This window comes from Macrotis lagotis, chromosome 1, assembly GCF_037893015.1.
Source record: "Macrotis lagotis isolate mMagLag1 chromosome 1, bilby.v1.9.chrom.fasta, whole genome shotgun sequence".
NCBI lineage: Eukaryota > Metazoa > Chordata > Mammalia > Peramelemorphia > Peramelidae > Macrotis > Macrotis lagotis.
The window spans coordinates 291291599-291318833 of NC_133658.1; the positions used below are offsets into that span (position 1 = coordinate 291291599).

At 40.8% G+C, this 27235-nt stretch overlaps 1 protein-coding gene and 1 long non-coding RNA gene across 3 annotated transcripts in view; one reads left to right on the forward strand and one right to left on the reverse strand.

The window, feature by feature from the left end:
• Nucleotides 1-8897: 8897 nt before the first annotated feature.
• LOC141505266 (uncharacterized) overlaps nucleotides 8898-27235 on the forward strand; it is a 38837-nt gene continuing 20499 nt past the window's right edge. Inside the window, exon 1 of the long non-coding RNA XR_012473572.1 lies at nucleotides 8898-9206. This is a non-coding gene — a long non-coding RNA (uncharacterized LOC141505266). The remainder of the gene's footprint in view (nucleotides 9207-27235) is intronic.
• PRRX2 (paired related homeobox 2) overlaps nucleotides 9866-27235 on the reverse strand; it is a 63518-nt gene continuing 46148 nt past the window's right edge. The window contains exons 2-5 of one of the 2 annotated variants that reach the window (XM_074210963.1): nucleotides 14610-14794; nucleotides 14036-14214; nucleotides 12845-12968; nucleotides 9866-12376 (exon numbers count right to left, since the gene is read on the reverse strand). In XM_074210963.1, coding sequence (XP_074067064.1) covers nucleotides 12194-12376; nucleotides 12845-12968; nucleotides 14036-14214; nucleotides 14610-14794 — 671 coding nt within the window. In that variant the 3' untranslated portion in view covers nucleotides 9866-12193. The remainder of the gene's footprint in view (nucleotides 12377-12844; nucleotides 12969-14035; nucleotides 14215-14609; nucleotides 14795-27235) is intronic. The other variant, XM_074210964.1, reaches the window with a different exon arrangement.

The window sequence follows — 27235 nt, forward strand, 5'->3', positions numbered from 1 at the left end:
AAGCCTGTCTGCAATGGAGAATACCATCTGTATCCAGATAAAGAACCGTGGAGTTTGCTCAAAGTCCAAGGACTATTTCCTTTAATTTAGGAAAAAAAAACCTGATATCTTATTGTCTGATCTTGTTATCTCTTATACTTTATGTTTCTTCCTTAAGGATATGATTTCTCTCTCATCACACCCAATCTGGATCAATGAACAACATGGAAACAACATAAAGACTGACAAATTGCTTTCTGTGGGGGTGGTGGGAGGGAAGTAAGATTAGGGGAAAAATTGTAAAACTCAAAATAAATCTTTAATAAAAAAAAATCACAGACCTAGGGGGAAAAAAACTGTTGGAGTGATGGTGATATTAACAGTGCTATCATCCTTCTGTATGACTCAGGTGGAACAAAAATGTAGATCATGGAAATTGCAAAAGTTCATGAGTTGGAAGAATGTTTGAGGGGTCAGCTATGTCTAAATATATAAAGAAAAAATTCAGACAAAGGCAGAGTCAATAAAAAGATTGGTATTAATAATCTGAAATATCAGGATTCAAAATCATGAAGTCCAATTTCAAAGATAGTGAGATTTAATATATGATCATCTCAGAAGGTGGCTAGGCAGAGAGTGATGGTTGTTGTATTGTTGTTTAACTTATGTCCCACTCTTCTTGACTCCATTTGGAATTTTCTTGGTCTTAGACACCTATGAGTTGTGTGACCCTGTGTGACAGCCAATTAACTGTTTGCCTCAGTTTCTTCATGTGTAAAAGAAGCTGGAGAAGGAAATGGCAAGCCACTCCAGTACCTCTGCCAAGAAAATCCCAAATGGGGTCATGAAGAATCAAACGATTGAAAACTGAATAAAAATAAAATATTATCTTCCCCCCCCAAAAGAAAGTACCATGTTGGGGGTGGATCTCTCCCAGAATGCGTGGCTGGGGGGAGGAGGACCAATAAGTTGTATCTTTTTTGTCCCATCAGGCTGAAGGTTGGAAGGAGGCAGAGTTTCTTAGACAGTTTGTAATGAACAATCGATTGGCACAAAGTGTGAAATTGGGGACACTGGTAAAGTTTGTTTCACATTGCTTCCTGTTGCCCTCCCATACCTCTTCCTAGTTACTTTTAATTAGTAGCTAAGTTACTGTTAACTGATAGTACTTGCTATCAATCAATCAAATATTTCTTAAGCACTCTCAATATGTACCATGAGCCTGTCCCTGTACTGGATTTTGGAGATACTAATACAAAGGTGAGACAATCCTTGCCCTCATGGAGCTTATATTCTAGGAAGGATGTATGACACAACCCATATTATATTAGGAAGGAAGGGATAGCAAAGAGGGGCCTCATAAATAGCTACATGGCAATTGCTTTTCATGTTTTTTCTAGAAGCAATGATATTTAATTATTATCCAGAGCAAGAGTGGGTTGGGAAAATCAAGAAATGAGTGGCAAGTGTATACTATATGACAGACATTCTTCCCACTGTAGCCTCTATTCTCATTTGAAGTGAGGGAAATTCAACCAACTCAACTCCAGATAGAAGTGTAATCTGGGACCTAGACAACACTGAGAAAAGTCAATCACAGAACTGGGATTTGAGAATTGGGAAGAATCTCAGCAGTCATTTAGTTTCACCCCTTAACTGAAGGAAATCCATACTATGCATACCTGGCAAGTCATTGTATAAAATTCTTTAAAGACTTCCAGTGACAGGGAACTTGCCACTTCTCAAACTGCCTATTACTTTTTAGATCTCTTCAACTGAAAGAATATTTTCCTATACTTTCCAAGTCCTGGAGTCATGGCATGAAGAAACATGATCTTGGGGCCCTGGGTATAGATGGCAGAGGTAGGATAGACTCACTCTGTAATCTGGATAACTTCATCCCAAAAATATTTCCAAAACTGAATAAACTAACTCCCCTAGAATGAGGGGGGCAAGGTCTCTAGAGGTATTGTCAGAGAGTCACTATTCCCAGTGTAGAGAGACAGATAGCAGCAGAATGGAGAGGAGTATGTACACATTGGCTAGATCTTGGGGTCCTGGTGGATGCCTGCATGGCAGGGAACATGGATGGAGCTAATGTAGTAGGTGAACTTTAAAGACTCCTAGCATCCTTAACCAAGGCAGAGAACAGCAACTCCATGCTTTGGTTTTGTGAGCTATTAAAGCTTAAGAAATAAATCACTTGTTGATAAACCCTGGAGTTGAACATTTCTTTACTTAGCAATAGAGGCAGTGCTGTAGATGGTTTCAACATGATAGATCCTGTCAGCACCTTTATTCCATTTCTATAGCCAATGGGACCCAGGGATACCAGACTATGATAGGACAGAAGTACAGTTTTTCATTTCAAAAGTGGATCCTTGAAAATCCTTGGAGGATTCCAAGGAATAAGGCTATAGTAGTGGAATGGTAGGCCTTAGGGTTAATATTTGAAGATAAGAGAATATTGCCCAGAATCCCTTCAGGAAACCTATGGTTAATTCAGTCCAGCTATTAAATATATATCATCTCTTCATTGGGTACACAAACTTAAGACATGACCCCTGCCCTTGGTGAGATTATTGATGAATTTATAATCTTGTTGAAGAGTCAAATAACATTTGTAAGGCTGACCCTGATAGTGTTTTAAATCTTTCTTCTAGTACTAGGAGCAGAGTAACATGGTAGTCTCACAGAGAATTCTAGAGTTAACCTGGAATAATTACTAGGGACTAGGGAGAAGTTCATATTCTTGCATTCATGATTTAGAACTAAATTAGGTTAGGTTCTAAACTTTGGTAGCAGGATTGGTATGGCCTTCTGTCCTGGAGCATCTCCTCTTGTTGGGGCCTGGGGTGGGGGAGTGGAATTGTCTGAGATGTTAGACTATTCAATTATGTATTATTATACACTATCTAATTTTCCCAATAATTACTAAATTCTATTGCATTCCCTTCCCCACTGTTTCCTTTTTTTTTTAGGTTTTTTTTTTCTTGCAAGGCAAATGGGGTTAAGTGGCTTGCCCAAGACCGCACAGCTAGGTAATTATTAAGTGTCTGAGACTGGATTTGAACCCAGGTACTCCTGACTCCAGGGCTGGTGCTTTAGCCACTGCACCACCTAGCCGCCCCCACCCCTCCCGTTTCTTAGTAATGAGTTTATCAATACTCATATTCATTTAGCACAACTTCTGTATTCCATATTTTTCCATTGATCTATTTCTCTATTTTTTAAATCAAGTATTAGACAATTTCCATAATTGTCATTTAATGGTTTAATTCGAAAGATGAGTCCCCTTTGCAAAGTTTTCATTGTTTCTCTTGATATTCTTGCTCATCATTAAAAACTCCATATGAATTATAGTTTTATAAAATGCTAGTCAGTAGCACATTGACATTGTGTACAATCTAATTAACTTGGGAAGCTTTGATGTTTTTAATATATTGGCTCAATATAACCATTTATACTTCTTAATTTCCATCAAAATAATAATGAAATTTTTTTTATAAATCTCTTGATTGCCTCAGTTTTTCCTTCTTTCCAATCTTCAAAAAACTCATATCCCCTAATATAAATTAAAGTCATGCTAGATAATGTTTCCAACTTTCTTTTTTCCTGGAGTCACTCTATTAGGATTGCCTAGTACACTCAGCAGGGTAGGACTGTGAGATCCTTCAGAGCATTTTGGTTATTCATATCTGGAACAGATTTATTTCTTAAGTCAGGGTCATGACCAAATACTAAATACAAAAATGTGTTTAGGTCATTCATCTTACTGAATCTCATCCTATTTGAATTAATGTAGAATGACCTTTCTAGATCCACATGTCCAGTTGTTTTCAGAATATAACTATATGGATGTTCCACCAGCACCTCAAACTCAATGCATCCCAAGTTGTGGTCTCCTTTTTCATTAAGCATATCCTTCATTTTGCTTCCATTATTTTTATCTATGGTACCATTTATCTAATGGTACCATTATTTAGAGTCTTTCATGTTTGCTACCTTTGGATTATAGTTAATTCTTTCTTTTCTTCTTCTTCTTCTTCTTCTTCTTCTTCTTCTTCTTCTTCTTCTTCTTCTTCATCTTTCATATCCAATCATTATTAAGTCCCATGAAATGTGCCCTACAACCCTTCCTTCATACCACTACCAGAATAATCTTTCATAAGAAAATGATGTTTATTTTGTGCCTTAAAAATGACAGAGCACTCTTGCCTTATAATGGCCTTTTTTTAATAGTCTCTTTGTCACTGGGTTCTCCCTTCCTAGTGCATCTTTCAGACTGTTGCCAAAATTATCGTCCTTCTGCTGAAATTTTTTGTGACTCTCTATTGTTTTTAGAAAAAAAGTATGTGAATTCCTTAGCCTGATATTTAAGGCTCTTTACAATTAGACTCCAGCCCAATCTATTCATATTACTTTCAAGTACATTACACACCAGTCAAATAGGACTATTTTCTAGTCTCCAAACTCAATATCATCTCTCTCTATCTTTACATCTAGGTAAAGATGACTGGGGTACCTAGAAAACATTCCCTTCCTCACCTCAGCCTTTTTTAGCTCTTATTTCCAGACTCACCTCAGAAACACCTTCTTCCAGATACCTTCCATGATTTTCTGTCTCAAAATTCCTAGTTTTTTTATTTCTCCAATGTGCCCTTATGTAGCAGACATGTCTCTCCCTTATATAGTAGACAGTGTCCATCAGAGCAGCTACAAAAAATATTTTCTTGCCCTCTCCCCTTGTCTAGACTGGCTAGTGGAATACCTGAGGTACAGGTATAAAAAGTTCTAAGCTTGAAGCTGCTGCAGGGAGGTAGCTATTAGAAAGGAACTTCAATATAGGAAGCCCATGTGGTAGAGTGAGAGCAGTATTAGGCCATCAGAGAAAGCAGCGGCCTTCCAAGTAGCAAAGCCAAGCTGCGTTGGTGACTACGTGTGGGACATGCAATGCGAGTTGCTGCACTAGAGATGGCTTGGGACACCCAGTAGGAGATGGACAGCTGTGCTGAGAGACTGACCTACAGGAAGAAGATCACAGACTCCAGAAAAAACAAGGCAGCCAACAAAACACTGTTAGATCTGTGATGATCTTAACTTGGAGTCCAAGGACCTGCAAGATCTGATCTATGGATTTTGAGGGGTGGGAGAGGAAAAAAATGATGTTTTTATTTTTTTAATCTTTGGTTCCTTTACAATCCTGTGTAATTTATGTATTTAACAATATTATTTTGAGAAAATGTCTAAAGATTTCACCAGTGTCAGAGTCCATGACACAAAAAAATTAATAACCCCTGTACTAGAGACTGTAGAAGAAGGTGATGGTTTGGCAGAGACTCAGGACCCATGATTTCATTTACATAACTGAAACCTAAATGTGGTGCTCTGTATGTTTATAGAGATTGGGACTGAATCCCTTAGGATGTGGGAAACTGAGATGCATAGTTTGAAGGCAGGGGACTTAGTTAAAGGGGCTTGGATACTAGTTACTTCTCTGGTTTTTACATTCTATTAATAAAAATGGCCCCATGTTTATTGTTGAGGAAGTCTGATGCTCATACAGGGGAGCTATGCAGTCCTTTGAATAACATAAGCCAGAATCTGATGTTCCCAGGGGAGTTTTGGTGAGGGGATAGAGGGAGATTCCAAGCCCTAGAAGAAAAACTCCCAAGACTGAATAAGTCCTTCTGTTAAAGGATGGGGTCTAGGAGCCCCAGATGACACTCAGGTTTTACTTCTCTATATTTATGTTGTAACTCTCCCTAGGTGATGTAAACTCCTTGAGGGCTGGGCCATTTTTTGTTTTGATATCCCTGGTACTTAGCTTATATCATAGGGGCTTAATAAATATATGTTGAATTAACTCTTAGAGATTAATAGCACCAATATTGTTATCTCCATTTTACAGATGAGGAAACTACCCCAGTGAGATTTTAAGTAATTTGCCCATGTTCACATTGAAAATGTTAGTATCAGGTTTTTGCTGACTTCAAGGACAGCAGTCTTTCCACTGTTCCTTACTGCCTCTCTAAAGCACAAAAGTAGACATGCCATTCCTTATATTAAAAAAAAAAACCTCAAACATTAATGGTTTCCCACTGCCTTACCAACTGAAGTTCAAAATCCTCTGCTTGACATTTGAAGGCCTCTGTATAATTAGGTACCAGGGGCAGCTGGGTGGTGGGGTGGATGGATGCTGATGTGGAATCGGCAAGACTTGAGTTAAATCTAGCCTCAGATACTAACTGTGAGACTCTGGGCAAGTCATTTAACCTCTATTCACTGCACTTCTTTAATAGGAGAAGGAAATAGCTAAACTGCTCCCTTATCTTTGCCAAGAAAACACCAAATGCTGTCACCAAGATATGACTGAATGATTACATAGTTATCAGGTGCCAGCATATCTTTTCACTGGTATATCATAATTCCTTCCCCCTGTCCTCTGTACTTGCCAAACATGATGACTCAGGCTCCTGAACACACACTGAATTCTCACACTTCTTTGTCCTCATTATCTGAAATACCCTTCTTTCTCTTTACCTGTGCAATTCGTACTTGTTAAAAATCCACCTCTAATACCATCCCTTCCTTTCCTGTGATAATTCTCAGTGATAACAAGTTTCTTTTGGAACCTTTCAATGTATTCATCTTGCACTCTTAGTTGTCAATATTAGTGAAGTTATCCTCTATTCGATTGCAAGTTTCATATGGGTAGGAACTGGGCCTTTCCTACAATCCTTTCCTTACCTTATTAGGAACCAGTAATGTTTTCTGTCTTCTTAGAACTTAGAACTGCATTTAACACAGCCCACAAGCTTCCACCTACCCCCCCCCTTTTTTATAGAGCCAGAAGAGCTATGAGGAAGATAAAATGGTGAAGTTGGTTAAGCCTGCTTTCCCTCTTCCCTTCTCTCCTAACTCCAAACTTGGAAGGGTCTTAGTGAATCATAGAGTTAGAACTAGAAGGAACCTTGGAAACCATCTTGTCCACACATGAAGAAACAAAACCAAAAAAGGTAAAGTGATTTGTTCAAGGTCACACAGATACTGTCTCTGAGGCAGGGTTTGAAACTCATATTTCTTGACTCCAAGTTCAGAATTCTATCGACAATGCCCCACCCAGGTCACTTCATCCCTAATTTCAGGAAGGAACCAATGATCTGATAAATTAATTGATGCCTGAGTGTGAATGATGGGAATGTGAGACTGAACCCTTGGTGTAACCCAAAGAGAGGAAGCAAAAATGGTGGTATTCCAGAAACTACTCTTACACCTGGAGTGGGACATGGGGCTCTGTTTTTGGATGGAGCTAGGACACCCTCTAATCACAGCTCATTTCTGCTCTAATCCTTTTTGCTTTTCTCTGATACCTTGGTCAAATAACTCAATGAAGGAGTTAGCTGTTGGTGGTTAACCAACCCCAGGTTATGTGTATGATGGATTTGTGATGACTCCAGATTACTCCAAGAATAAACCAGATAGTTCTGAATTTTAGCAATGACTTCAAAGTATGTATGTCTTTAAATATTGTTTTTTTGCCTCTTTTGTGGGTTAAATAACAATTGAGAGGTAAGGCTGAGCCAGGTGATCTCTCATTAGGGAGGAACTTTTGGCATCAGAAATTTCTTTGACAGTTTTTGTGCTATCTTCCCCCTTCCCTGACGCCCTTCAACCCACTGCCTATGAAAAGTGATGAGAATTCCAGAAGATGTGCCTCAGTTGTGGAATCATAGGGTATGATTGCAGGATCACTGGATTTCAGAATTAGGAAAGGTTTTTGGAGATTGTTTAATCCAGCAGTTCTCAAATTTTTTTGCTCTCAGTATCCCTTTATATTCTTAAAAGTTAGGTATCTCCAAAGAGCTTTTGTATAAATAGGTTATATTTATTGCTATTTGTTATATGAAAAGTTAAAATATCAAATATTTTTGATCTCATGAATTCCTTTTATAAAGTTTTTGGACCTCCCTTTGACAACTATGGGTTTAATCCAATATCCTATTTTCTAGATGAGGAAGCTCAAAAGAAGTGAAGAAAGTTGAGGTGTTTTATTCACCGTGACACAGATAGTGCTATCAGTGACATCAGGATTCAAATACAGATGCTCTGAATCCGAATACTCCCTTTATCTCCCCTTCCTCTTTGCTTGACTGGAATTTGAGTCTAAGAAGGATACCTGCCCCCCAGCCCCAAGCTATAAACCTTTGCCAGGAAAAGGGAAGCCAAAATCTCCTTATGTCTACTCTATGATTAGAATGATTGGAGACCAGTTTACTTCTCCCTGACTTCTCTCCAGTCACCCTCTTTTCTCCCTTCTACTTCCATACCCCCTTGGGTTCTCCTTCTGTGGTAGTGGCCAGCTTTTACAATAGCTTGGCTTGGCCTCCGGGTTCCAGAAAGAGCAACAGTCTTGAGGTATCCTCAAACTTCTCTTTTATCAGGATCATCACTTATTAAATAGACAGACTCTAACCCCCAAACTATAACCAGTCAAATATGCATTTTTTCATATTGCTTTACCAACTGGGGCTTTTTTTTAATGGTTTGGAGTTTGTTAAAAATTCCTTCATATTAAAAAAAATTGAAAGGGATATTTGAAACCCCCCATCAATCTTGCATATGAATCAGACAAAGGGAAGGGAGCCGAAATGAGGGGAAAGAACTACAGAGGAAAAATTTCTAATTCACCGCAAAGCTCCGTGTGGGCAATTTGTATCTTGTCTCCGTGAAGCCTTTATCTCAAATGACAGATGCTGAATAAGCTGCCAAAACATCACAGCAATTAAGGGCTACAATATCAAGAGCAAGTGTTTTAATTCATTTTGTTTTTCTTTTTTACTTTTTTATTAAAAAGGGGGGAGGGAGGAGAGAGAGAGAGAGAGAGAGAGAGAGAGAGAGAGAGAGAGATCGAGAGAGAGAGAGATCCTTATTCTCTCCCTTTTGGGTTTCCAGAGAGGCATCTGTAAACTATTAAACTGGTTTATTTTCATTAGTGCACTCACGGCGGAAGTGACATTTATATCCTTGTGGTATGACTGAGAGAGCCAGGAGCTTTCCATGGGAATAGAGCCCCTACGGCTTTTTCCAGAGCTGACAGAAGTTCTCATGAATACAAGCTTCGTGTTCAGAGAGGATTCCAGGCCCTCACAAAACATGCCGATCCCATCTATCTAGCCCTTAGCAGTGCCAGAAAAGGCCTTTATTTTCTCCACCAAGAAAAAAAGGTAAAGAAAACATCCTTCTTTTGCCGGCAAAACCCCTGCCTGTTGGGTGTCCCTAGACTCAGAGACCTTAACCACTGACTATAATATACCTGGGAGAGACCAGAATCTATTAGCTTTTCTGTTTCCATTGGGGAAAGGAAGCTTAAATTGCAATTTGTTTATGAAGCCCCCTGTTGATGTCCAGTTAGGTCACTTGCTGGTCACCTGGAGTCAGTACAGGCAGATACCAACACTAACCTTGCTTTCCTTGAGTGATGGTCTCAACTTGTCAAGGAGGTGAAGTTGTCTAGTCTTTGCAATTAGCCTCCGGACAACCCTTCCTTAAGAGGAGTCTGTATGTAGGTCTCTACTCCTGTTACAACCCTCTCTGCAGGAGGCAAGTTTTTTTGGTAAAAGTTTGGGCAAAGTTAGAGCTCTTACAATTTCCATAGCATTCTTTCGGTCTTCTCTCTAATCTTCTTTTCTTCCTTTAACTTCTTCTCTTCCCACTTCTTTCCATTCCAAGCACTGTGGTCTTGACTTCCTCATTCCTCAGGTCAAGGAAGGAAGCATTGATAAAAAATTTACAAACTGGTATTTGTTATTTAATGTGTGATCCTGGGTCTCCCGGGGTATTTTCATTTTAAGATGAGTTGAGAGAGATTGTTATGTTTAATTCAAAGACAAAGAGAGAGAGAGAGAGAGAGAGAGAGAGAGAGAGAGAGAGAGAGAGAGAGAGAGAGTGCTAATGGTGGAATTTCAGACACTGCACTGGACTCATTGTGGTTGGGACAGTGCTTTCTTGGAAAGGGTGTTGTCCTCACATTCTCTTTCAAATAGATGATTACCTACTTTGTCCACTTTGCCCAAGTCTAAGTCTGTTCTCTGATCAAATTGATTTGTAGAATTTGAGAGGATTGTTAAATAGTATGGGACTCTGGTGACTCTTCCCTCCTTTGCCTCTGCATAGTAAACCATATGAGTTCTGGGTGTAATGTAGCAGCATCTATAGAGAAATAAATGTGTTTTATACAATTAAAAAAAACCCCAAACCTCTGCCTTTGTGTACAAGAACAGATGTGGGGTGGGTCTGGGCTGGGTGGTCTCTCTAGGACTGGTTGTCAGGGAGAGGTTGTTTGGTTTCAGAACTCCCAGATGCAGTTTTCTATGGCCCCCTACTGCCTTGGCTGGTAGGCAGAATTCCTAGAGCCAAATTGTTGAGTCCCTTGTCTTTTTCCTGTCATCTCTTCCCTTTTCACTAGCCATCTGCAGAGATCACTATTTTTGGTTGATGCCCTTTGGATCCCACTCCTTAGATGACCACCCAGTCTGTAATCCCAGGCTTGCCTCTGGTTCAGCATCTCTTGTTTGATGATATCTAAATGGTCAGGGCTGTGAAAAAAATTGCCAGATCTGTATGCAGTATGGTTTCCAAGCAGGTTTTTGTGTCAATTCATTGAAATGCCCACATATGAAGGTGAAGAAGTTCTATGTTCCTGCAAGTGAGGTTCTTTTAAACCACCCTGTTATATTTCCCTCCCTCCCTTCCTCTCTGAACCATTGGAGCTTCTAGTCCCCTGGCCTGGGCTTAGTCCCAGAATCCTAAAGCATTGGCATTGGGAGGGGTTTTAGAAATCACCCCATTTTACAGATAGGGACATTGAAACCCAGAGAGGCACTTAGTCAGTTATTCAAGTATTAAGTGGCAGAGTGAGGGTTTAAACCAGACAGTGGGTCCCCAGTTTATTGTTCTTTCTACTACAATTCCATGATGAGGGACTGCTCCCATCTGGTCCTTCTCCAAATCACCAAATAAGGAGGGTTGCGGAGGAGTTAGAAGCTGTACACAGGAAGCACAATGAGGTCTCCAGGAATGAGAGAAATGTCCCTGCTATTTCTATGCCTCTCTTCCCATGACCACTGCCTAGATATCCAGGTGGTGAAGGGTAGTATTGAGTCAACACATCCATAAAACTGGGAATATGGTGAAGAAGAATACTAGGCCAAAGGAGAAACAACTGGCCCAGGTACACAAAGAGTATCCATCTTGCTGAACCACCTGTATGCATAGAGGATCTCAGATCTTGGAGCTTGAAGGCATCCTGGAATTATCTGGTCCAACTCTGTTTTTGAGCAGAAGTAGTGATAGTCTAGTGAGAAGGGTTGTGACCAGGGTTCTGGGTGCCATGGTCACTGTTTCCAAGCACCATGCTCTTTTTACTCTGAAACCTGGCCTCTGTCATCCTTTTCTTAGTCTACCTGGAGCCCTAAGAGAGCTTCCCTGGGCAAAGGGGATAGATGGAGTCTGGGTCAGTCTCTTTTTGATCCCCCTCCTCCCCTCAACAAGGATGCACATATGCTTAAGGCCTAAACCATGGAGTCCTACTATTTGTCCAATGGCAATGGGCAAACTTCAGTCTATGTGCAGACCAAGGGCTATGGCCACTGATTCACTGCTAGGCTATTTGATGCCAAAATGCCATCTGGTTTCAGGAAGTGAAAATGGGTCTTGAACAGAATCAGCTAATGTCAGTACACATTCTGCATCCCAAATGAAACACCTTGGGTTCTGTTTATAGTTTTTTCTTTTATTTCCCTATCCCTTTCCAGGTTTGTTTGTTGCTGTTGTCTTTTTAAAGAACTCAAGCTTTTTGATTTTCAAACAGAAACTCTGTTCATTCCCTCCTCCTTCCTGGCTTGACAGCATCAGATGCTCATGAATGAGGATAACAGAGACAGAGGGTGGAAGAAAGGACTGGCACTGGAACCTGCTGTCTTGGGCAGCCAGATGGGAGAAGGAGTTTAGGTTGGAGAGAATGTCTCTGTTGGATGTCTCTGAAGGCTCCTTTCTTAACCAGCCCTTCTAGTAGGGGCAGGAACAGCCATTCTTGTGAGTAGGAAAGGGGGGGGGGTTCATTTTCTTTTCCTTCCCTCTCCCCTCTTTTTTTCTTTTTAAAAACATTTTTTCTTTTTTTTCTTTCTCTCTTTTTTTCTTTAAAAAATTTTTTTTAAGAAAAAGGTAGCTTAGTCCTGACTGAGGGTTGCTGGGAATCATTCAGTTCACTGTGGGCACCTGGTTCTGATGCAGGCTGAACTCTTTGGCTTTGAGGCGGAGGCTGGCGATGCTGTTGGCCATGTTGACTCCCTGGGTGGGAGTGGCTGTCCCCCCGGGGCTGTAGGATGGCACTGTGCTGGTGTGAGGGAAGGAGGAGACATAAGATAAATGAATCACTCACAGCCTTGGCCCAACCACTTCCTGACTCTCTCTGGTGACTTCCCATTCTTGTTTTCCTCTCTCTGTTCTCTTTTCTACCTTGGCTTTCTCTTTAAATCAAATGGGATTTCAGATCTGTTCCTTTCCTTTCAGAAGTGCCAAGAGGTTGGCAGGACTAGGGGAAGAGTTAAAAGCACCTTTCATTGTGGGGGTTGGGTAAACTTTGAAGTCTTAGACATATGGAATTTCAGAGCTGGGAGGGATTCTAAAGTTCATCTCTGATAGATAAGACCCCCAGAAAAACTTTGGTTCCCCACCTCCCCTGCCATCTCAAGTAAGAATCAGGAAGGAGGAGGAGGTGGCGTGAGGGAAGCCCTGACCAGGTCTTCTAACTCCCTGCTTTCCCCATGCCCCACTTCCTCTCTTCCCTTCTTCCCCTTCACACCGGCAAGCCCATCTCGATGTTCTGTACAGGCGTGGAGCTGCCCCCGCAACTGGCTCTGGAGCCCCCATCAGCCGGTGCATCTCTGGCAGGAGGGTGAGAGTGCCCAGAGCTGCCAGCAGCTGAGCTGAAAGTGAGATTAGAGAGTGATCAGAACCTATGGGCTGGGGTGTCCAGAGAGGAACCTAGCTACCAGAGCAGGCCCTGCCATGAGCCATCCGGAGCCCCCTGACTCCCCATCTCATCTCCCTCTCTATCCTAAAAGACACTGAAATTTTCTAGATTTTTCTGATAGTCATTTACAAATCCCTTGTCCACAATAGATACCCCACCAAGAAGCTCTCTGATCTCCTCTCTCTCTCTCTCTCTCTCTCTCTCTCTCTCTCTCTCTCTCTCTCTCCCTCTCTCTCTCTCTCTCTCTCTCTCTCTCTCTCTCTCTCTCTCTCTGACTCTCTCTCCCCTCTTTGTCTTCCCTATTATCTTCTTTTCCTTTCTTTCCCTCCCTCCATTTATCCCATTCCTTCCTTTTCCTTTTCCTTCTATGATCCCTTCCCTCCCACCTTCTCTTTTCTTTTCCTTTTCCTCTTTCTCCTCCTTCTCTCCTTCCTTTTCCCTTCCCCTCTTTCTTTCATTCTCCCCTTTTACATTTCCCTCTCCTTCCTTTTCCTCTCCCTACCTCTCTCCATTTTCTTCTTCCTATCCCTCCTCCCTTTGTTTTTCTATCTTCTCTCTCTCTCTCTCTCTCTCTCTCTCTCTCTCTCTCTCTCTCTCTCTCTCCTTCTTTCTCTCCCTTTCCCTTTTCTTCTCCTCTAATCCTTCTTCATACTTTCCTATCTAATTGTGCCCAAATGGGTAGAGCCTGGGCTAACCTGTTCTGGGGTAGGGGTTTCCCTCCCACTGGTTTAGTTTTTGGGATACCCATGGCAAAGAATTCTTTAATTTCTGTTTCTGTGCCTCATAAGCCTAAATGAATTCTTCATTGTCTCAAGGAATAAAACAAAATTTGCTTTGAACAGTTACTTTGAAACTTGTTTAGTCCCCTTTGTTCTCCAATTTGGTGATCCATCCTTCCCCTTCTTCCCCTTACTTTAAGAGGACTTTTTCTCCTCCCTTTGCTCTCTAGCTGACCCCAGCCACAGAGTCCCTAGAAGGTTGGGTGGGAGAGGGCAGGTTCAGAGTGTTGGGGAGTCTCACCTGTAGGGTGACGTGGTTGTCCAGGACAGATAGTCTGGACTCAGGGCTGTTGGTCTGGGTGCCATTGGCTGCTCAATGGCTGCTTCCTGGCTATAAGACTTGAGTAGTGAGGCGGATCTGTTGGCCAACATGGCTCTCTCATTTCGTCGGAACTTGGCCCTTCGGTTCTGGAACCATACCTGGGCAGAGACCAGGAGGCATACAATGAGGAGGTGGCAGATTGAGGAGGGTGGGGCATGCAGGAAAGGGAGGAGACTGGCTATAAGTCTGGGTATCCCAGGCTCTTCTTGATGGGTCACAATCACTCAGGAATGCTCAACAAGTTTATCTTAGATGGGAGCAAAAAAATAAATACGTAAAAATGATGCTCTAATGGTGGAACTGTAGGCCTTTCCAGGGGTCACAAGGAAATCAGTACTTTCCCTCCCACTGTTTATTCAAATCACAAGAGCTTGGAAGAGACCTTGGAGAGCATCTAATCTGGCCCCTTTATGAAGTGAAGATGAAGAAACCGGTCTACACTTCTCCCAGCCCCCCTACTGCCTCCTACTTAGAGTAAGCCTGCTGTTCTTACCTGGACCCGGGCCTCACTCAGGTTGACCCTTCGTGCTAGCTCCTCTCGGACAAAGGCATCAGGATAGTGAGTCCTCTCAAACACCCGCTCCAGGGCTTGCAGCTGGCTGCTGTTGAAGGTGGTTCGGTTTCTACGCTGCTTCTTCTTCCTCTTGGAGGCCCCTCTGCTGGGGCTGAGGCACTCACCTGAAGACACAGGGAGAGACAGAGAGTGAGAGAACACCTGGAGGGGTGATATCCCATGTCTTCTCATGACTCACACCAGAAGCCATCCCATCAAGCACCAAGTTGTGTGCTCATCCTTGTCAACTTCTGCATTTTTGTAATGCAGGGTGATAGAAGAAAGCTAGGTGCAGTGGATAAAATTTGGGGTCTGGAATTAGGAAGACGAATTCAAATCTGGTCTCAAACTCTCATTAGCTATGTGACCCTGGATAAATCACTCAGCCTCTGTTTACCTTAATCCACTGGAAAAGAATATGACAAACCCCTGCAGTATCTTTGGCCAGAAAACTTCATCTGGGGTTACAAAGAGTCAAGACAAAACTGAAAAACAACAATGATGTAAAAAGTCTTGGATTTGGAGTGAGAAGAATTGAGCTTAAATTCTGGCTTTGCTGCTTACCATCTCTGTGCCTTGGGGGAATTACTTCCCTAATCCGGGCCTGCTTCTTCATCTGAAAAATGAGATAATTCTAAATAATCTCTAAATTTCTTTCCTTTTTTAAAAAATAATTGCTCTATAGAACACTCCAAGGTTTACAAAACACTTGATAGATATTATTTCATTTATCCTCATAGCAAGCCTGGGAGATTTGTGCTATTATTGTTTCTATTTTATAGAAAAGGAAACTGAGGCAGACAGAGATTAATTTGCCTAGAGTCACAATTATCAAACATCTGTGGCTAGATTTGAATTCAGGTCTTCCTGACTCCAGGTACAGTGCTTTTATGTACTGGATGCCTAGCTGCCAATATGATGATATGAACCCTATGATCCTATTATGTACTATTTTATCTTTTCTTCTTATTAAATGATAAATTGATTTTTGAGAGAGTGAGATCTCATTGTACAACTCATTTACTCCATAGCTTCTTCACTAAATCCAGAGAAACTGAAGAAGGACCCCTAGAACTTGATGGAAGAGGCTCTCCCAGTGACAGATTTCTAGGAAGATGCAGACAAGGGTAAATTGTTATCTATAGCCTCGAAGGGGAGACTCGTAGTGTTGAGGTGAGGAATTCATTTGGGCATCTAAGATTGTAAGCTCCTGAGGAGAATTGTGTCTTCTTCATTCATGGACCCCCAGTAGCCTAGAACAAGGAAGGTCTTGACCCTAGTTGGTGTTCCATTGAAAAGCTGAATTGATTTGAACTGAATCTTTCCAAAGTCCTAATAATAATCACTGATATTCCTCTAGATGACCTTTAATGTTCACACCAACTCTTTGAGGAAGAAAGAACCAATGTTAGGGAAGAGAAGCTCAGAGAGGGCTTAAATTTCATGGCTGGCCTGGGGACCACACAATCACCAAGTATCAGTACCAGTATTCAAACCCAGGTGTTGCTTGTCTTCAAGTTTAAGACTCTTTTCATTGCATTAATTGACTCTTTCTATCTGCTGATAACACAGATGGAAGTCAACTTCGTTTGTTAATCTTTAGAGTGTGAGGTCTTTGGCTACATCTATCATCAATTCTTCCATTGCATAAAACTAACAAATCAGAGCCTTGACATTTCTGGCACATGAGCAAGTACTTCTCTAATTGCTCCCAGTAACCTCTAGACTCAAAAACCCCATTCTGATCCACTCCCTACACTACCCCTAATCACCTTTAAAGATAGTTACAATTGGGAGAGAAGAATAGCCCTTAAGACACAAAACTCATGGGAGGAGAGACTCTAGGATACCACTCCATTGTGGGGAAATAGAGGTCCTGGGACCCTGAACCCACAGGTATTGATCCTAGAAATCCTGAAAGGTTGCATCTGTGGGAGGGAGTGGGGCAGAGTCTATCTAGGAGGAGTTCATTGCATGTAATGCAATGGAAGGGAAACTGAGGCCATTAAGTAGCTGCTTCTTTTAATTAATTAAACAGATATTTCTATCTCCTGAAGGAACACAATCAATACCTTCCAAATTTTGTGCCTGATTAATCTCACCTTAGTTTACAGCTGAGGTTTCCATCCTCCATCATAAGGAAGTCAAAGTGATTTTCCTGGAATACAGTCCTGATCATATCATCCCCTTGGTCAAATTCCAGTGACTCTAGGATCAAATATAATCTCCTTCTTTTGACTCTTGTAGTCTTTCACAAGTCAGCTCCAATCTACTTTTGCAACCTTACTGACCTTCTTGCTGTTTGCCACACAGAATACTTCATTTCCTGTCTTCCAATTCCTCCCCTTTGGACAATCTGGTCCCCCTGGAAGGATCCCTCATTTCACTTCCATCTCTCAGAACCCCTGGTTTCCTTTAAAACTCTTCTCAAGCACCACCAACTATGTGAAGACTTTCCTGATGCACCCAACAACTAATGTCTTCTCCCTCCTATTTATTCCACATGTCCTTATGGTTATCTCCAGTCTTAGCCCTGAAAACTTTAAGCTCGTAAAACTTCATATCCCTCTAAGACTGTGGGGACACCTTGCCTATGTACATACATGTTGGCTTCCTCTATAAATAGACAATCTTTGAGGGCAGAGACTTTAGAATTTTTGTCTTTGCTCCTGATACTTCCTACCATTTCTGGCACATAATAGGGACTTAATACATTCTTGTTCATTAATTGTCACCAGTCTCTTGAGATGGAGTTCAGCTTGAAACTCATGGCAAAATGGCATGCAATTAGTTGATAATGTTTTCACTCTCTGCTGGGCTACCAGTCTTCTCTTGTGGAGAGGACTTGTCAACTGTATTTATTCCCAGGTATCTCTTGCATTTATCTTCTGCTCAATAGGTAGTGAAATTAAGGTCTTAACTCCTGAATCCTCTGTGAAGAATTCCTTGTGTTTTGTCATCCATTCATTCAGCAAGCACCTATTGGCAGCTAGGAGGTACAGTGGATAGAGCACTGGTTTTGGAATCAGTACAACTAATTGTCATGAGTTAAAATCTAGCTTCAGAGCCTTAGTAACTGTTATGACCCTGTTGTGACTTGCATCACTTCACCCTATTTGCCTCTGTTTCTTCATATATAAAATGGGATGGGGAAGGAAATGGCAAACAATTCCAAAATCTTTTCTAAGAAAAAACCCCAAATGGGATCATAAAGATTTGGACACAACTGAACAGCAAGTATTTATTTACCATTCAACTATACAGAAGGCACCATCTTTTACTTGTCACTTATTTTGTTGCCCCAGATAAAATCTCCTTCAGGGCAAGGATTGATTCTTTTTTTTAGTTTTTTTTTTTTTTTTTGCAAGGCAAATGGGGTTAAGTGGCTTGCCCAAGGCCACACAGCTAGGTAATTATTAGGTGTCTGAGACCTGATTTGAACCCAGGTACTCCTGACTCCAAGGCCGGTGCTTTATCCAAGGATTGATTCTTATACTATCCCCTGTCTATCTTGGGCCCCCAGATTCCCCCATCCCCAAATACCTCAAGAATACTTAGGGCTTGGGCCCCAGGAGGTGCTCAATAAATGTTTGGATTTGCAGTCAGGAATACTTGGATTCAAATCCTGCCTCTGACATTTATGAGCTAAGCTGACCCTGGTCATTACTTTATTTTTCCAAGTCACAGTTTCCCCAAACTTGTAGTATCTACCTCACAGGTTTGTTCTGAGATTGAAATAAGTGAATGAAAAGGCAGGCCAGGATAGTAGATAGCAACCTGAATTCTAAGTCAGCAAGAACTAGGTTCAAATTTTGTCTGTGACATTTATTAACTATATCACTGGACAAGTCCTTGAGTCTCAGCTTCCCCATCCAAAAAATGATAGGATGGACTACTCCACCACTAGGTCTATGATCCTATCCAAGTAAGTGGCTTTCCTTACTTTAAAATAATGCCATTATCATTTGCCTGCAATATGACTGCTGCTCCGTCATTGTCTTTTTCTTAGTCAAGTTGAAGACTTAGAAACATAATCAAAGGACAGGGACTGGACCTGAGACTTCAGCGGCATAGAATATGCTCTCTATTAATGCAAGTTAGTGTCTTCTCTGTGGCTTGTGGTCTAAGACAGGTGTCCTGCCCTTTCTCAACTGCCAACAATCTTGAGAGCTATCAGAAACAGATTAAAATGTAATGGGAAAATATTGAACAAAATAAAAACACAATAGAATAGATCATGTTCATGTGGTTTTCTAAGTCAAAGTGCCACCTGCAGGGATCGTTACATAAGTTGAGTGATCATCTTTTCTATTTGAGGTTGACATCTCTGGTCTTAGGGAGTTGTCTGAGGTTAAGTGATTTGCCCATCATCACACAGCCAGAATATGTCAGAGGCAGGACAAACTCAACTATTCCTTCTTTCCAGACTGGCCTTCTATCTGCTCTCCATGCTGCCTCCACTAGAATGTTCATGCTTTATATTTGTGGGAAAAAAAATGAGTGGAGGAAAGTGGAACATAGTGAAACAGTGAGGGTCTACTGGGTGTCAAAAACCATTCTGCTTATTTGGCTTTTTTCCCCAGGCAATTTAAGGCAGAAATTTTCTTATTTTTTTTTGAGTTCCAGATAACTTATCAGGCCTCTTGACCAAACACACACACACACACACACACACACACACACACACACACACACACTCCCATGCATGTTGATGTTTGGGCATAGACCAGCCCAGGGAAAATTTTCAGCCAAAAAAGGAGAATTTTTCTGGGGAACTTTCTGAGCCACTCAAAATGGGAGTTATAATGAAAACCATTTTGCCTTTCTAGTCCTTTTGACCACCAGAGTGTTTAACAACTTTTCTGGTTCCAGGATATTGGCTGGGTGTCTGTGATGGAGCTTAAGAGGTCCATCAAAAGCCAGTTTCAAACCAATACACAGGAGTCCCTGGAAAGTTGGAGATAGAGTGACTGATAACCACTACCTTATAACCACATCTCCTTTGTTTGGGGATCCAGAACAGGACTGAACTTCTTTCTGGATCCTGTTTTTCATCCAAACTGTGACTAAGGTAATCCTAAGGACCTTCTAGTAGAAGGTCCAAGTTTCCTTTTATAATCATTTAGGAATTTCTATCTTAGAGGTACTTAACTTATGATCCATGAACTTCTTTATAATATATAGATGTTATATATAATGTCTCTATCTATCTATCTATATTATATATATATATATATATTCACACACATATAGATTACGAGAGAGAAAAAAACTATTAATAATATATAGGCAGCTAGGTGACAAAGTGAATAGAACACTAGGCTTGGAATCAGGAAGATTTATCTTCCTGAGTTTAAATCTGATCTCAGATGTTGCTGTGTTACCCTAGGCAAGTCATTTAACTTTGCCTCAGTTTCTCAATTGTAAAATGATCTAGAGAAGGAAATGGCAACCCACCCTAGTATCTTTGCCAAAACAACCCCAAATGGAATCATAAAGATCTGAACATGACTGAAACTACTGAATAGCAGTAGGAGTCAGGAAGACTTGAATTAAAATCTAGCCTCAGACTAATGTGTGACCTTGGGCAAGTCACTAAACCTCAATCTGTTTCAGTATCCTCACCTGCAAAATAGGGATAATAAATAATCCCCATTTCCCCTAGTGAAGATAAAATTTACAAAGCACTTTGCAAAGCTTACAATACTAAATAACTGCTAGCTATTATTATTATTATAAATATAACTGATTTCTTTTAGAGTCCTATGTGCTTTATTTTCTGCATTTAAGAAGATTACTCTGAGAAGTTTCATAAATTTTACCAGATTGAAAAAAAAAGTTAAGTGGTATCCTTTCCCTAACACTCAAAAGAGATTTTGTAGATTATTTAAACTTTAAGAGGAAGTTTGAGTCTTGGAGTCAAAAGACCTGGGTTCAAGTCCTGTCACTGACACTATTTGATTCTGGGCAAGTCACTTAACATTTCACTGTCTCCAGACAACTCTAAAACCACAGTTACAGAAAAGATGCCTTGGGAGAAGACTGTCCCCAGTGCCTAACCCTTTACATTCTGCACTAATCAGCCCTTTTGTGCCGAAGGGTATTGAAAGACGAATCTGTTGCAAACCATGAGGGAACTAACTGGTTCAGACTCTTTTTTTCCTCTGGGGAGTGATTTTTCCCCAAAAGGCAGGCCCAGAGAGAAACCCTATTTTCTTTTTTTTAATTGTTTTTTGAATTTTACAATTTTCCCCCCAATCTCCTTCCCCCCACACACAGAAGGTAGTCTGATAGTCTTTACATTGTTTCCATGCTATACATTGATCAAAATTGAATGTGTTGAGAGAGAGATCATATCCTTAAGGAAAAAAAAATAATTACATAAGATACCTTTTTTACAAAATTTAAATTAAAAGTAATAGTCTATGATCTTTATTTAAACTCCACAATTCTTTCTTTGGATATAGATGGTATTCTCCATAGCAGATACTCTAAAATTGCCCCTGATTGTTGCACTGATGAAATGAACAAGTCCATCAAGGTTGATCATTGCCCCAATGTTGCTGTTAGGGTGTACAATGTTTTTCTGGTTCTATTCATCTCTCTCAGCATCAGTTCATGCAAATCCTTCCAGGCTTCTCTGAATTCCCATCCCTCCTGGTTTCTAATAGAACAATAATGTTCCATGACATACACATACCACAATTTGTTTAGCCATTCCCCAATTGATGGATATTCACTCAATTTACATTTTTTTGCCACCACAAACAGGGCTGCTATGAATATTTTTGTACAAATGATGTTTTTACCCTTTTTTCATGCTCTCTTCAGGTATAGACCCAGTAGTAGTATTTCTGGATCAAAGGGTATGCACATTTTTGTTGCCCTTTGGGCATAATTCCAAATTTCTCTCCAGAAAGGTTAGATGAGTTCACAGCTCCACCAACAATGTATTGATGTCCCAGATTTCCTACATTCCTTCCAGCATTGATCATTGTCCTTTCTGGTCATATTGGCCAGTCTGAGAGGTGTGAGGTGGTACCTCAGAGATGCTTTAATTTGCATTTCTCTAACGAGTAATGATTTAGGACAATTTTTCATATGACTATGGATCGATTTGATTTCCTCATCTGTAAATTGTTTCTGCATATATTTTGACCATTTTTTTTTTTTAGGTTTTGCAAGGCAAATGGCACAGCCAGGTAATTATCAAGTGTCTGAGGTCAGATTTGAGTTCAGGTACTCCCTCCTCCAGGGCTGGTGCTCTATCCACTGCACCACCTAGCTGCCCCTTGACCATTTTTCAATTGGGGGATGGCTTTTTTTTTTGTAAATTTAACTCAGTTCTCTATATATTTTAGAAATGAGTCCTTTGTCAGAAATACTATTTATAAAATTTGTTTCCCAATTTACTACATTTCTTTTAATCTTAGTTTCAGTAGAAACCCTATTTTCTTTGATGAGCAATGACTACATTAAAGCTGACCTAGGGTTTTACCAGAGTTTATATCATGGTGTTGCTATCCTTCAGACTTTTACCTCTCACAGACCAAAAGGGACCTAATGGGTCATTTAACCTAAAACCTTCATTTTATACACAAGGAAGCTTAAATCCAAAGAGGGAAGTGACTTGACTGAGGTCATAGAATCACCAAGTGGTAGAGTTTATATTTAAACCCAATTAATGTACCTTCATTTTATCCTACTACTCTATAGGTATCACCAGAGGTTTGTATGGCACTTTTCTTCAACAACAACAACAACAGCAAAACAAACAACACCAAACCTTCAGTCCCTTCATACATTTTAGCTTTAGAACAAGGTTAAAATCTTCCTACTTACAGAAACCTTCCATTCTAGGTAAAGAAATTCCATTCAATTCAGCAAATATTCATTAATGAGCCTACACTGTGCTTACCTTCCAGGGAGTGCCCTCAGTGAGCTTACATCCTATTGAGAAGTAAACCTGAGGAGCTAGGAAAGTAATGACATCTAGGGAGATCAAGAAAAGTTTTTTGTAGGATGTAGCACAAGAACTGAACCTTGAAGGAGATTTAGGTATTCACCAAGGTAGAAGTGAATAGTAGGAAGGAGAGCTTGTGTTGTAAGCATAAAGGTAGAAGATAGAAAATGTGGGGTTCAGAGTTTGGCAAGTAGACCAGAGGTGGAAGACAGAGTATGGGATAGAAGTTCTATGAAACTGGAAAGTTGGACTGGAAAAGACTTTAAATGCCTAGCTGAGGAGTTTGTATTTTGTCTTTGAAGCAATGGGGAGCCATTGAATATTCTTTAACAAAGAAATCTTCAGTAATTCCTTATTACTTCCAGGATAAAATATACCAGTCTTTTGGATACTCCTATCCTCCAAATATGCTCCTTCCAGCTCAGTGTCACAGTGGCCTAGAATCAGGAAAACTTGACTTAAAATCTAGCCTGGACTAGTCATTCTTCCAACTTTTGCCTCCCTCAGTTTCCTCAACTGTAAAATGGGGATAATAATAACACTTACCTGGCAGGTTATTATGAGAATCAAAGATTTGCACATGCCATGTCACTCATCTCTCCCAATCTCTTCCCTTCTTCAACACTGCCCACAATCTCCTTTGAAATCTAATCATGCCTCCCTGAGGGGAGGGTCTCCTTATCAATCCCTTTCAACCCCATTTACTGCTGGTCTCCTCAGACCTTTTCTGAGTTCTCATTATCCTACTCAATAGGTTTTTTTGTTTAGTTTTTGCAAGGCAATGGGGTTAAGTGGCTTGCCCAAGAACAGCTAGTAATATCAAGTGTCTGAGGTTGCATTTGAACTCAAGTCCTCCTGACTCCAGGGACAGTGCTCTATCAGCTGCATCACCTAGCTACTTCCTAGTTTTTCTTGACAGTTTATGTTGTTGTAAGTGTTCCTCACATGGATCATGTCTATAGGATCGTCAAATTTAGAACTGGAAGGACCTTTAGCCATTGCTTAATTCGCTTTTCTTTTTTATAGCAGATGAGGAAACTGAGGCCCAGAATGATCAGGTGTTTGGTCACAGTGCAAGAGTTACGATTCAAACTCAGCTTCTCCAATTTCAAATCCAATCTTCTTGCTTTTCCTCCGAGTCCCAGGCCATGCTAATCTTCAATATGGAGAGCTGAATCATCCCTTCATTTTGCACTGTTGTTGTCTCTTCACATTTCTAGAGGGAAGAGATTATGTCTTATGTTTCCTGTGTGTCTTCTTGGCTCCTATGCTGGAGCCACATGCCTAATGACGTGATCCTGAAATACTTCAGGACCCTGATTTCATTGGCAGATTACACCAGCTCTATGGACTCTCTCTTGTACTACAGTGGCCAAAAAAAATCCATCACCTGGTGTGTGACTTTTTAGAGATGATCCTTTCTACCTTTAACTCAGTTAGTTCTTGGATGACAGACCTGTTATTGAGGCCTTTCTAGCTTGGTTGGACCTGGCAAGGTCTGCAGTCCACTGGAATAATCTTTAAGAGCCCAGGGTCACCTCCATGGCAAGGCATTAGAGGAGGACTTTCGTGGAGGATGACTGGATATTCATTTATTATATTAACTTCCTAAATCATCACTTAAGGAATTTATTGATGTGGATATGTGTCTTCCTTTGGGAGCAACAAGTTTGAGGTTTAAAAAGAAACCACTGTTCTGCCGCCAGAAAATACCTCAACTTAAGTCACCTCTAATCACACTCAGCTAATGGGCTGGAGTGAGGTTGGGGGGGTGGGGTGGAGAAAAGCATCAAGAATTCCAATTTTTCAAGTGGGAATGGAGCCCAAAGTTTCCCTTTTTGAAACTCAAATTTTAGTTTTGAGAGAGGAAAAACATGAAAAAATTTCCATTTGAATTGGCCGCTTAGATGTTGTTTGTGTAAAAGGTTTAGGATCAACACATTTCTGTCTCTTCTCTCTGGATTCAGTTCAGATGGAGGAAATTTCAGGTCCTCACCTCTTAAAGTTAAAATTACATTGCCTCTTATTACATTGCAATGAAAAAATGACTAGCGCAGTTTTCTGCCATTAAATTATTTCACACATTCCATTTCTTTTCAGATGCTTGCCAAAGAGATTTTCAAATGTGCTCTCAGTCTAATGATCAAGTCTTTCTTAGCCTTCCCTCCAGCCCCACTTGTTTTTTCTTATTCCATGTAATTTAAGGGTCAAAATAGCCTAGAGGGAATTAGCTGCAAATTCTTCCTAAGACAAATAAATTCAACCTTTGCTTCCCCCCCCCCCACATCCCCATCCCTTTTTCAAGAGGTTGAGAGACACTTTCTGTTTGTTTTTGGTTGAAATAATCAGTCTGAGCCTGACCCTAGGGTTGTGGTGGGCTCATACCCAAATAAATAACTTTTATTAATTAGTATTTGCTTTTACCCAATAGGCTCCTAACTCTCCCCACACCCCATACACACCCCACCACCTCCATCTCATCGCTGCCAATATATTAACAAAAATAAACAATTGGCTCCCTAGATCTTGATGTGGATTTAACAAATTAACACTGGGTCTTAATCAGAGGGGCCGCAAGACTGCAGAAATATTTATAGCCAAGAAAGTCACAGGGAGTAACAGAGGAGAAAGTCTTTTCCTTCACCCAAAGGCTTTCCTGGTAAAGATTGTGGAGGCCTTTAAAATACCTCTGGGACAAGGTCTTAAGTAAGAGGGCTAGTAATGATGTCCTAAGTGATTACCAGGCAGGCAGGCTGCTCCACAAGGTTATTAATGCATTGCCTTTCTCAGCAGCTTCTCTTGATTCCTTGAGGTTGGAAGTGGCCCCAAGACAGCTGCTTGGCAGAGTTGTAATAGGGGGCAATTAGAGAGATGCAGAATGTAGAATAAACCCTCCAGAAATGAGAACTGAGTCTTCTATTACTTATGGGCGAGTCATCTTGCTCATTAAGTAATTCATGGCTTCCTGGAAGCCACATCTTAGGACACTTATAAATGAAACTTTTAACTAACTGGTGCTCATTTATAAGGTGCTTAATGGATCCTGGAATCACAGAGAATGTGGATGACCCATGTCATAGCTCTTGGATTCCCATTGACTTAGTGAGTGGAGTTGTTAAAAATGGAACAAACACCAGTGTATTGGGCACACCTTTTCTGAGGTTGGAAATCTGGCCTTGACACAGAAATGCTATTAATGGTAAAAAACAAAACAAAACAAAACAAAACAAAAAAAAACTAAGGCAGCCTCCATGGAGGATACCCCTGCCTATGGCCATAGCTGTACAGCTTCCGCTATTCTCTCCCTGCCCCCCCCCCCAAGCTGAGGATGTGCAAGTGTCCATCCCCCAGACATCCTGGGCTCTCACCCAGAAGAGCAATGTTTTCAACAAATGTGGTTAGGGCCCCTGAGAAGCTGCCAGCTGAAGCTAATTGCTGTACTTGTCCCTTTGAAACAGGCAAATCCAGTGTTTGGTTTTAAGAACCTAAACACTTTTGAGCTTAAGTCCCGTTGGCAAAGGACAGTCTTTAATTCCAATGGTCTATTTGCAGATTTGGTTGTATGGAAAACACTTCAGAAGAAGGGAATGAGATGACAGGTACCAGGAACATTTGTGTAACTGTTGTGTGTCACATAATTCAATTACAGACCTTCAGGGAAATTAAAAACTACAGTCTGATGGGGGGCTTGAGTGGAAGAAAAGTCAAGATTTAAAAGCATGGACTTTGGGAGACCCAGCGAGGAAGGACATGCAGGTTCCAGAAAGATATGTTGGAAAGGTGTATGGGAGGAGATGTCCAAAGGAGCCAGTCAAATGGGAAGATGACTAATAATGTGGAGAGAACAAAAAAGACAAGAGGGAGGTTCAGTGAGCAGGAGAGTTTGCCAGGGCTTAGGAAAAACTGGGAGGGTTCATTTGAAACTGGATAAATTTCCTCCATGATGCTTCTCTGGCTTTTTAAGATTTCTTGTGTCCCAGTTTCTCTGGGCTGAATTTAGTTTTTGGTTATTTTGTTTGACATCTTCGGGATTAGGAATGCTATAGGACACTGCCCACATGAATCTGAGGACAGGGGAAATTCTCTTTACATAATGCTGAATCCAACTATTTTTTTCTTTCTATTTCCAAAGGGACAAGTCTTCTTTTCCCTGGGACTCTGATTTTTTTTTTTAGGTTTTTGCAAGGCAAATGGGGTTAAGTGGCTTGCCCAGGGCCACATAGCTAGGTAATTATTAAGTGTCTGAGGTCAGATTTGAATTCAGGTACTCCTGACTCCAGGGCCAGTGCTCTATCCACTGTGCCACCTAGCTGCCCCTAGGATTCTAATCTTAACAAATGTTAGGGACTATCTTAATAAAAGGATAGAGGATACCCTATTGAGGTAATTTCTTCTATCAATACAAATCTGCACCTTCTCTAAAATGTATAATTTCTGAGACTTGCCTATAGCATCAAGAGTTAAAGAATTAACCCAGAGTCACTTAGCCAATATATGACAGAAGAGGGACTCAAAATCAGGTCCTTCCTGGCTTCAAGATCACTATTCATTATCCTACCCACCATCTACTAGCTATCTAAAGCAAAGCATTTAGAAAGAGACC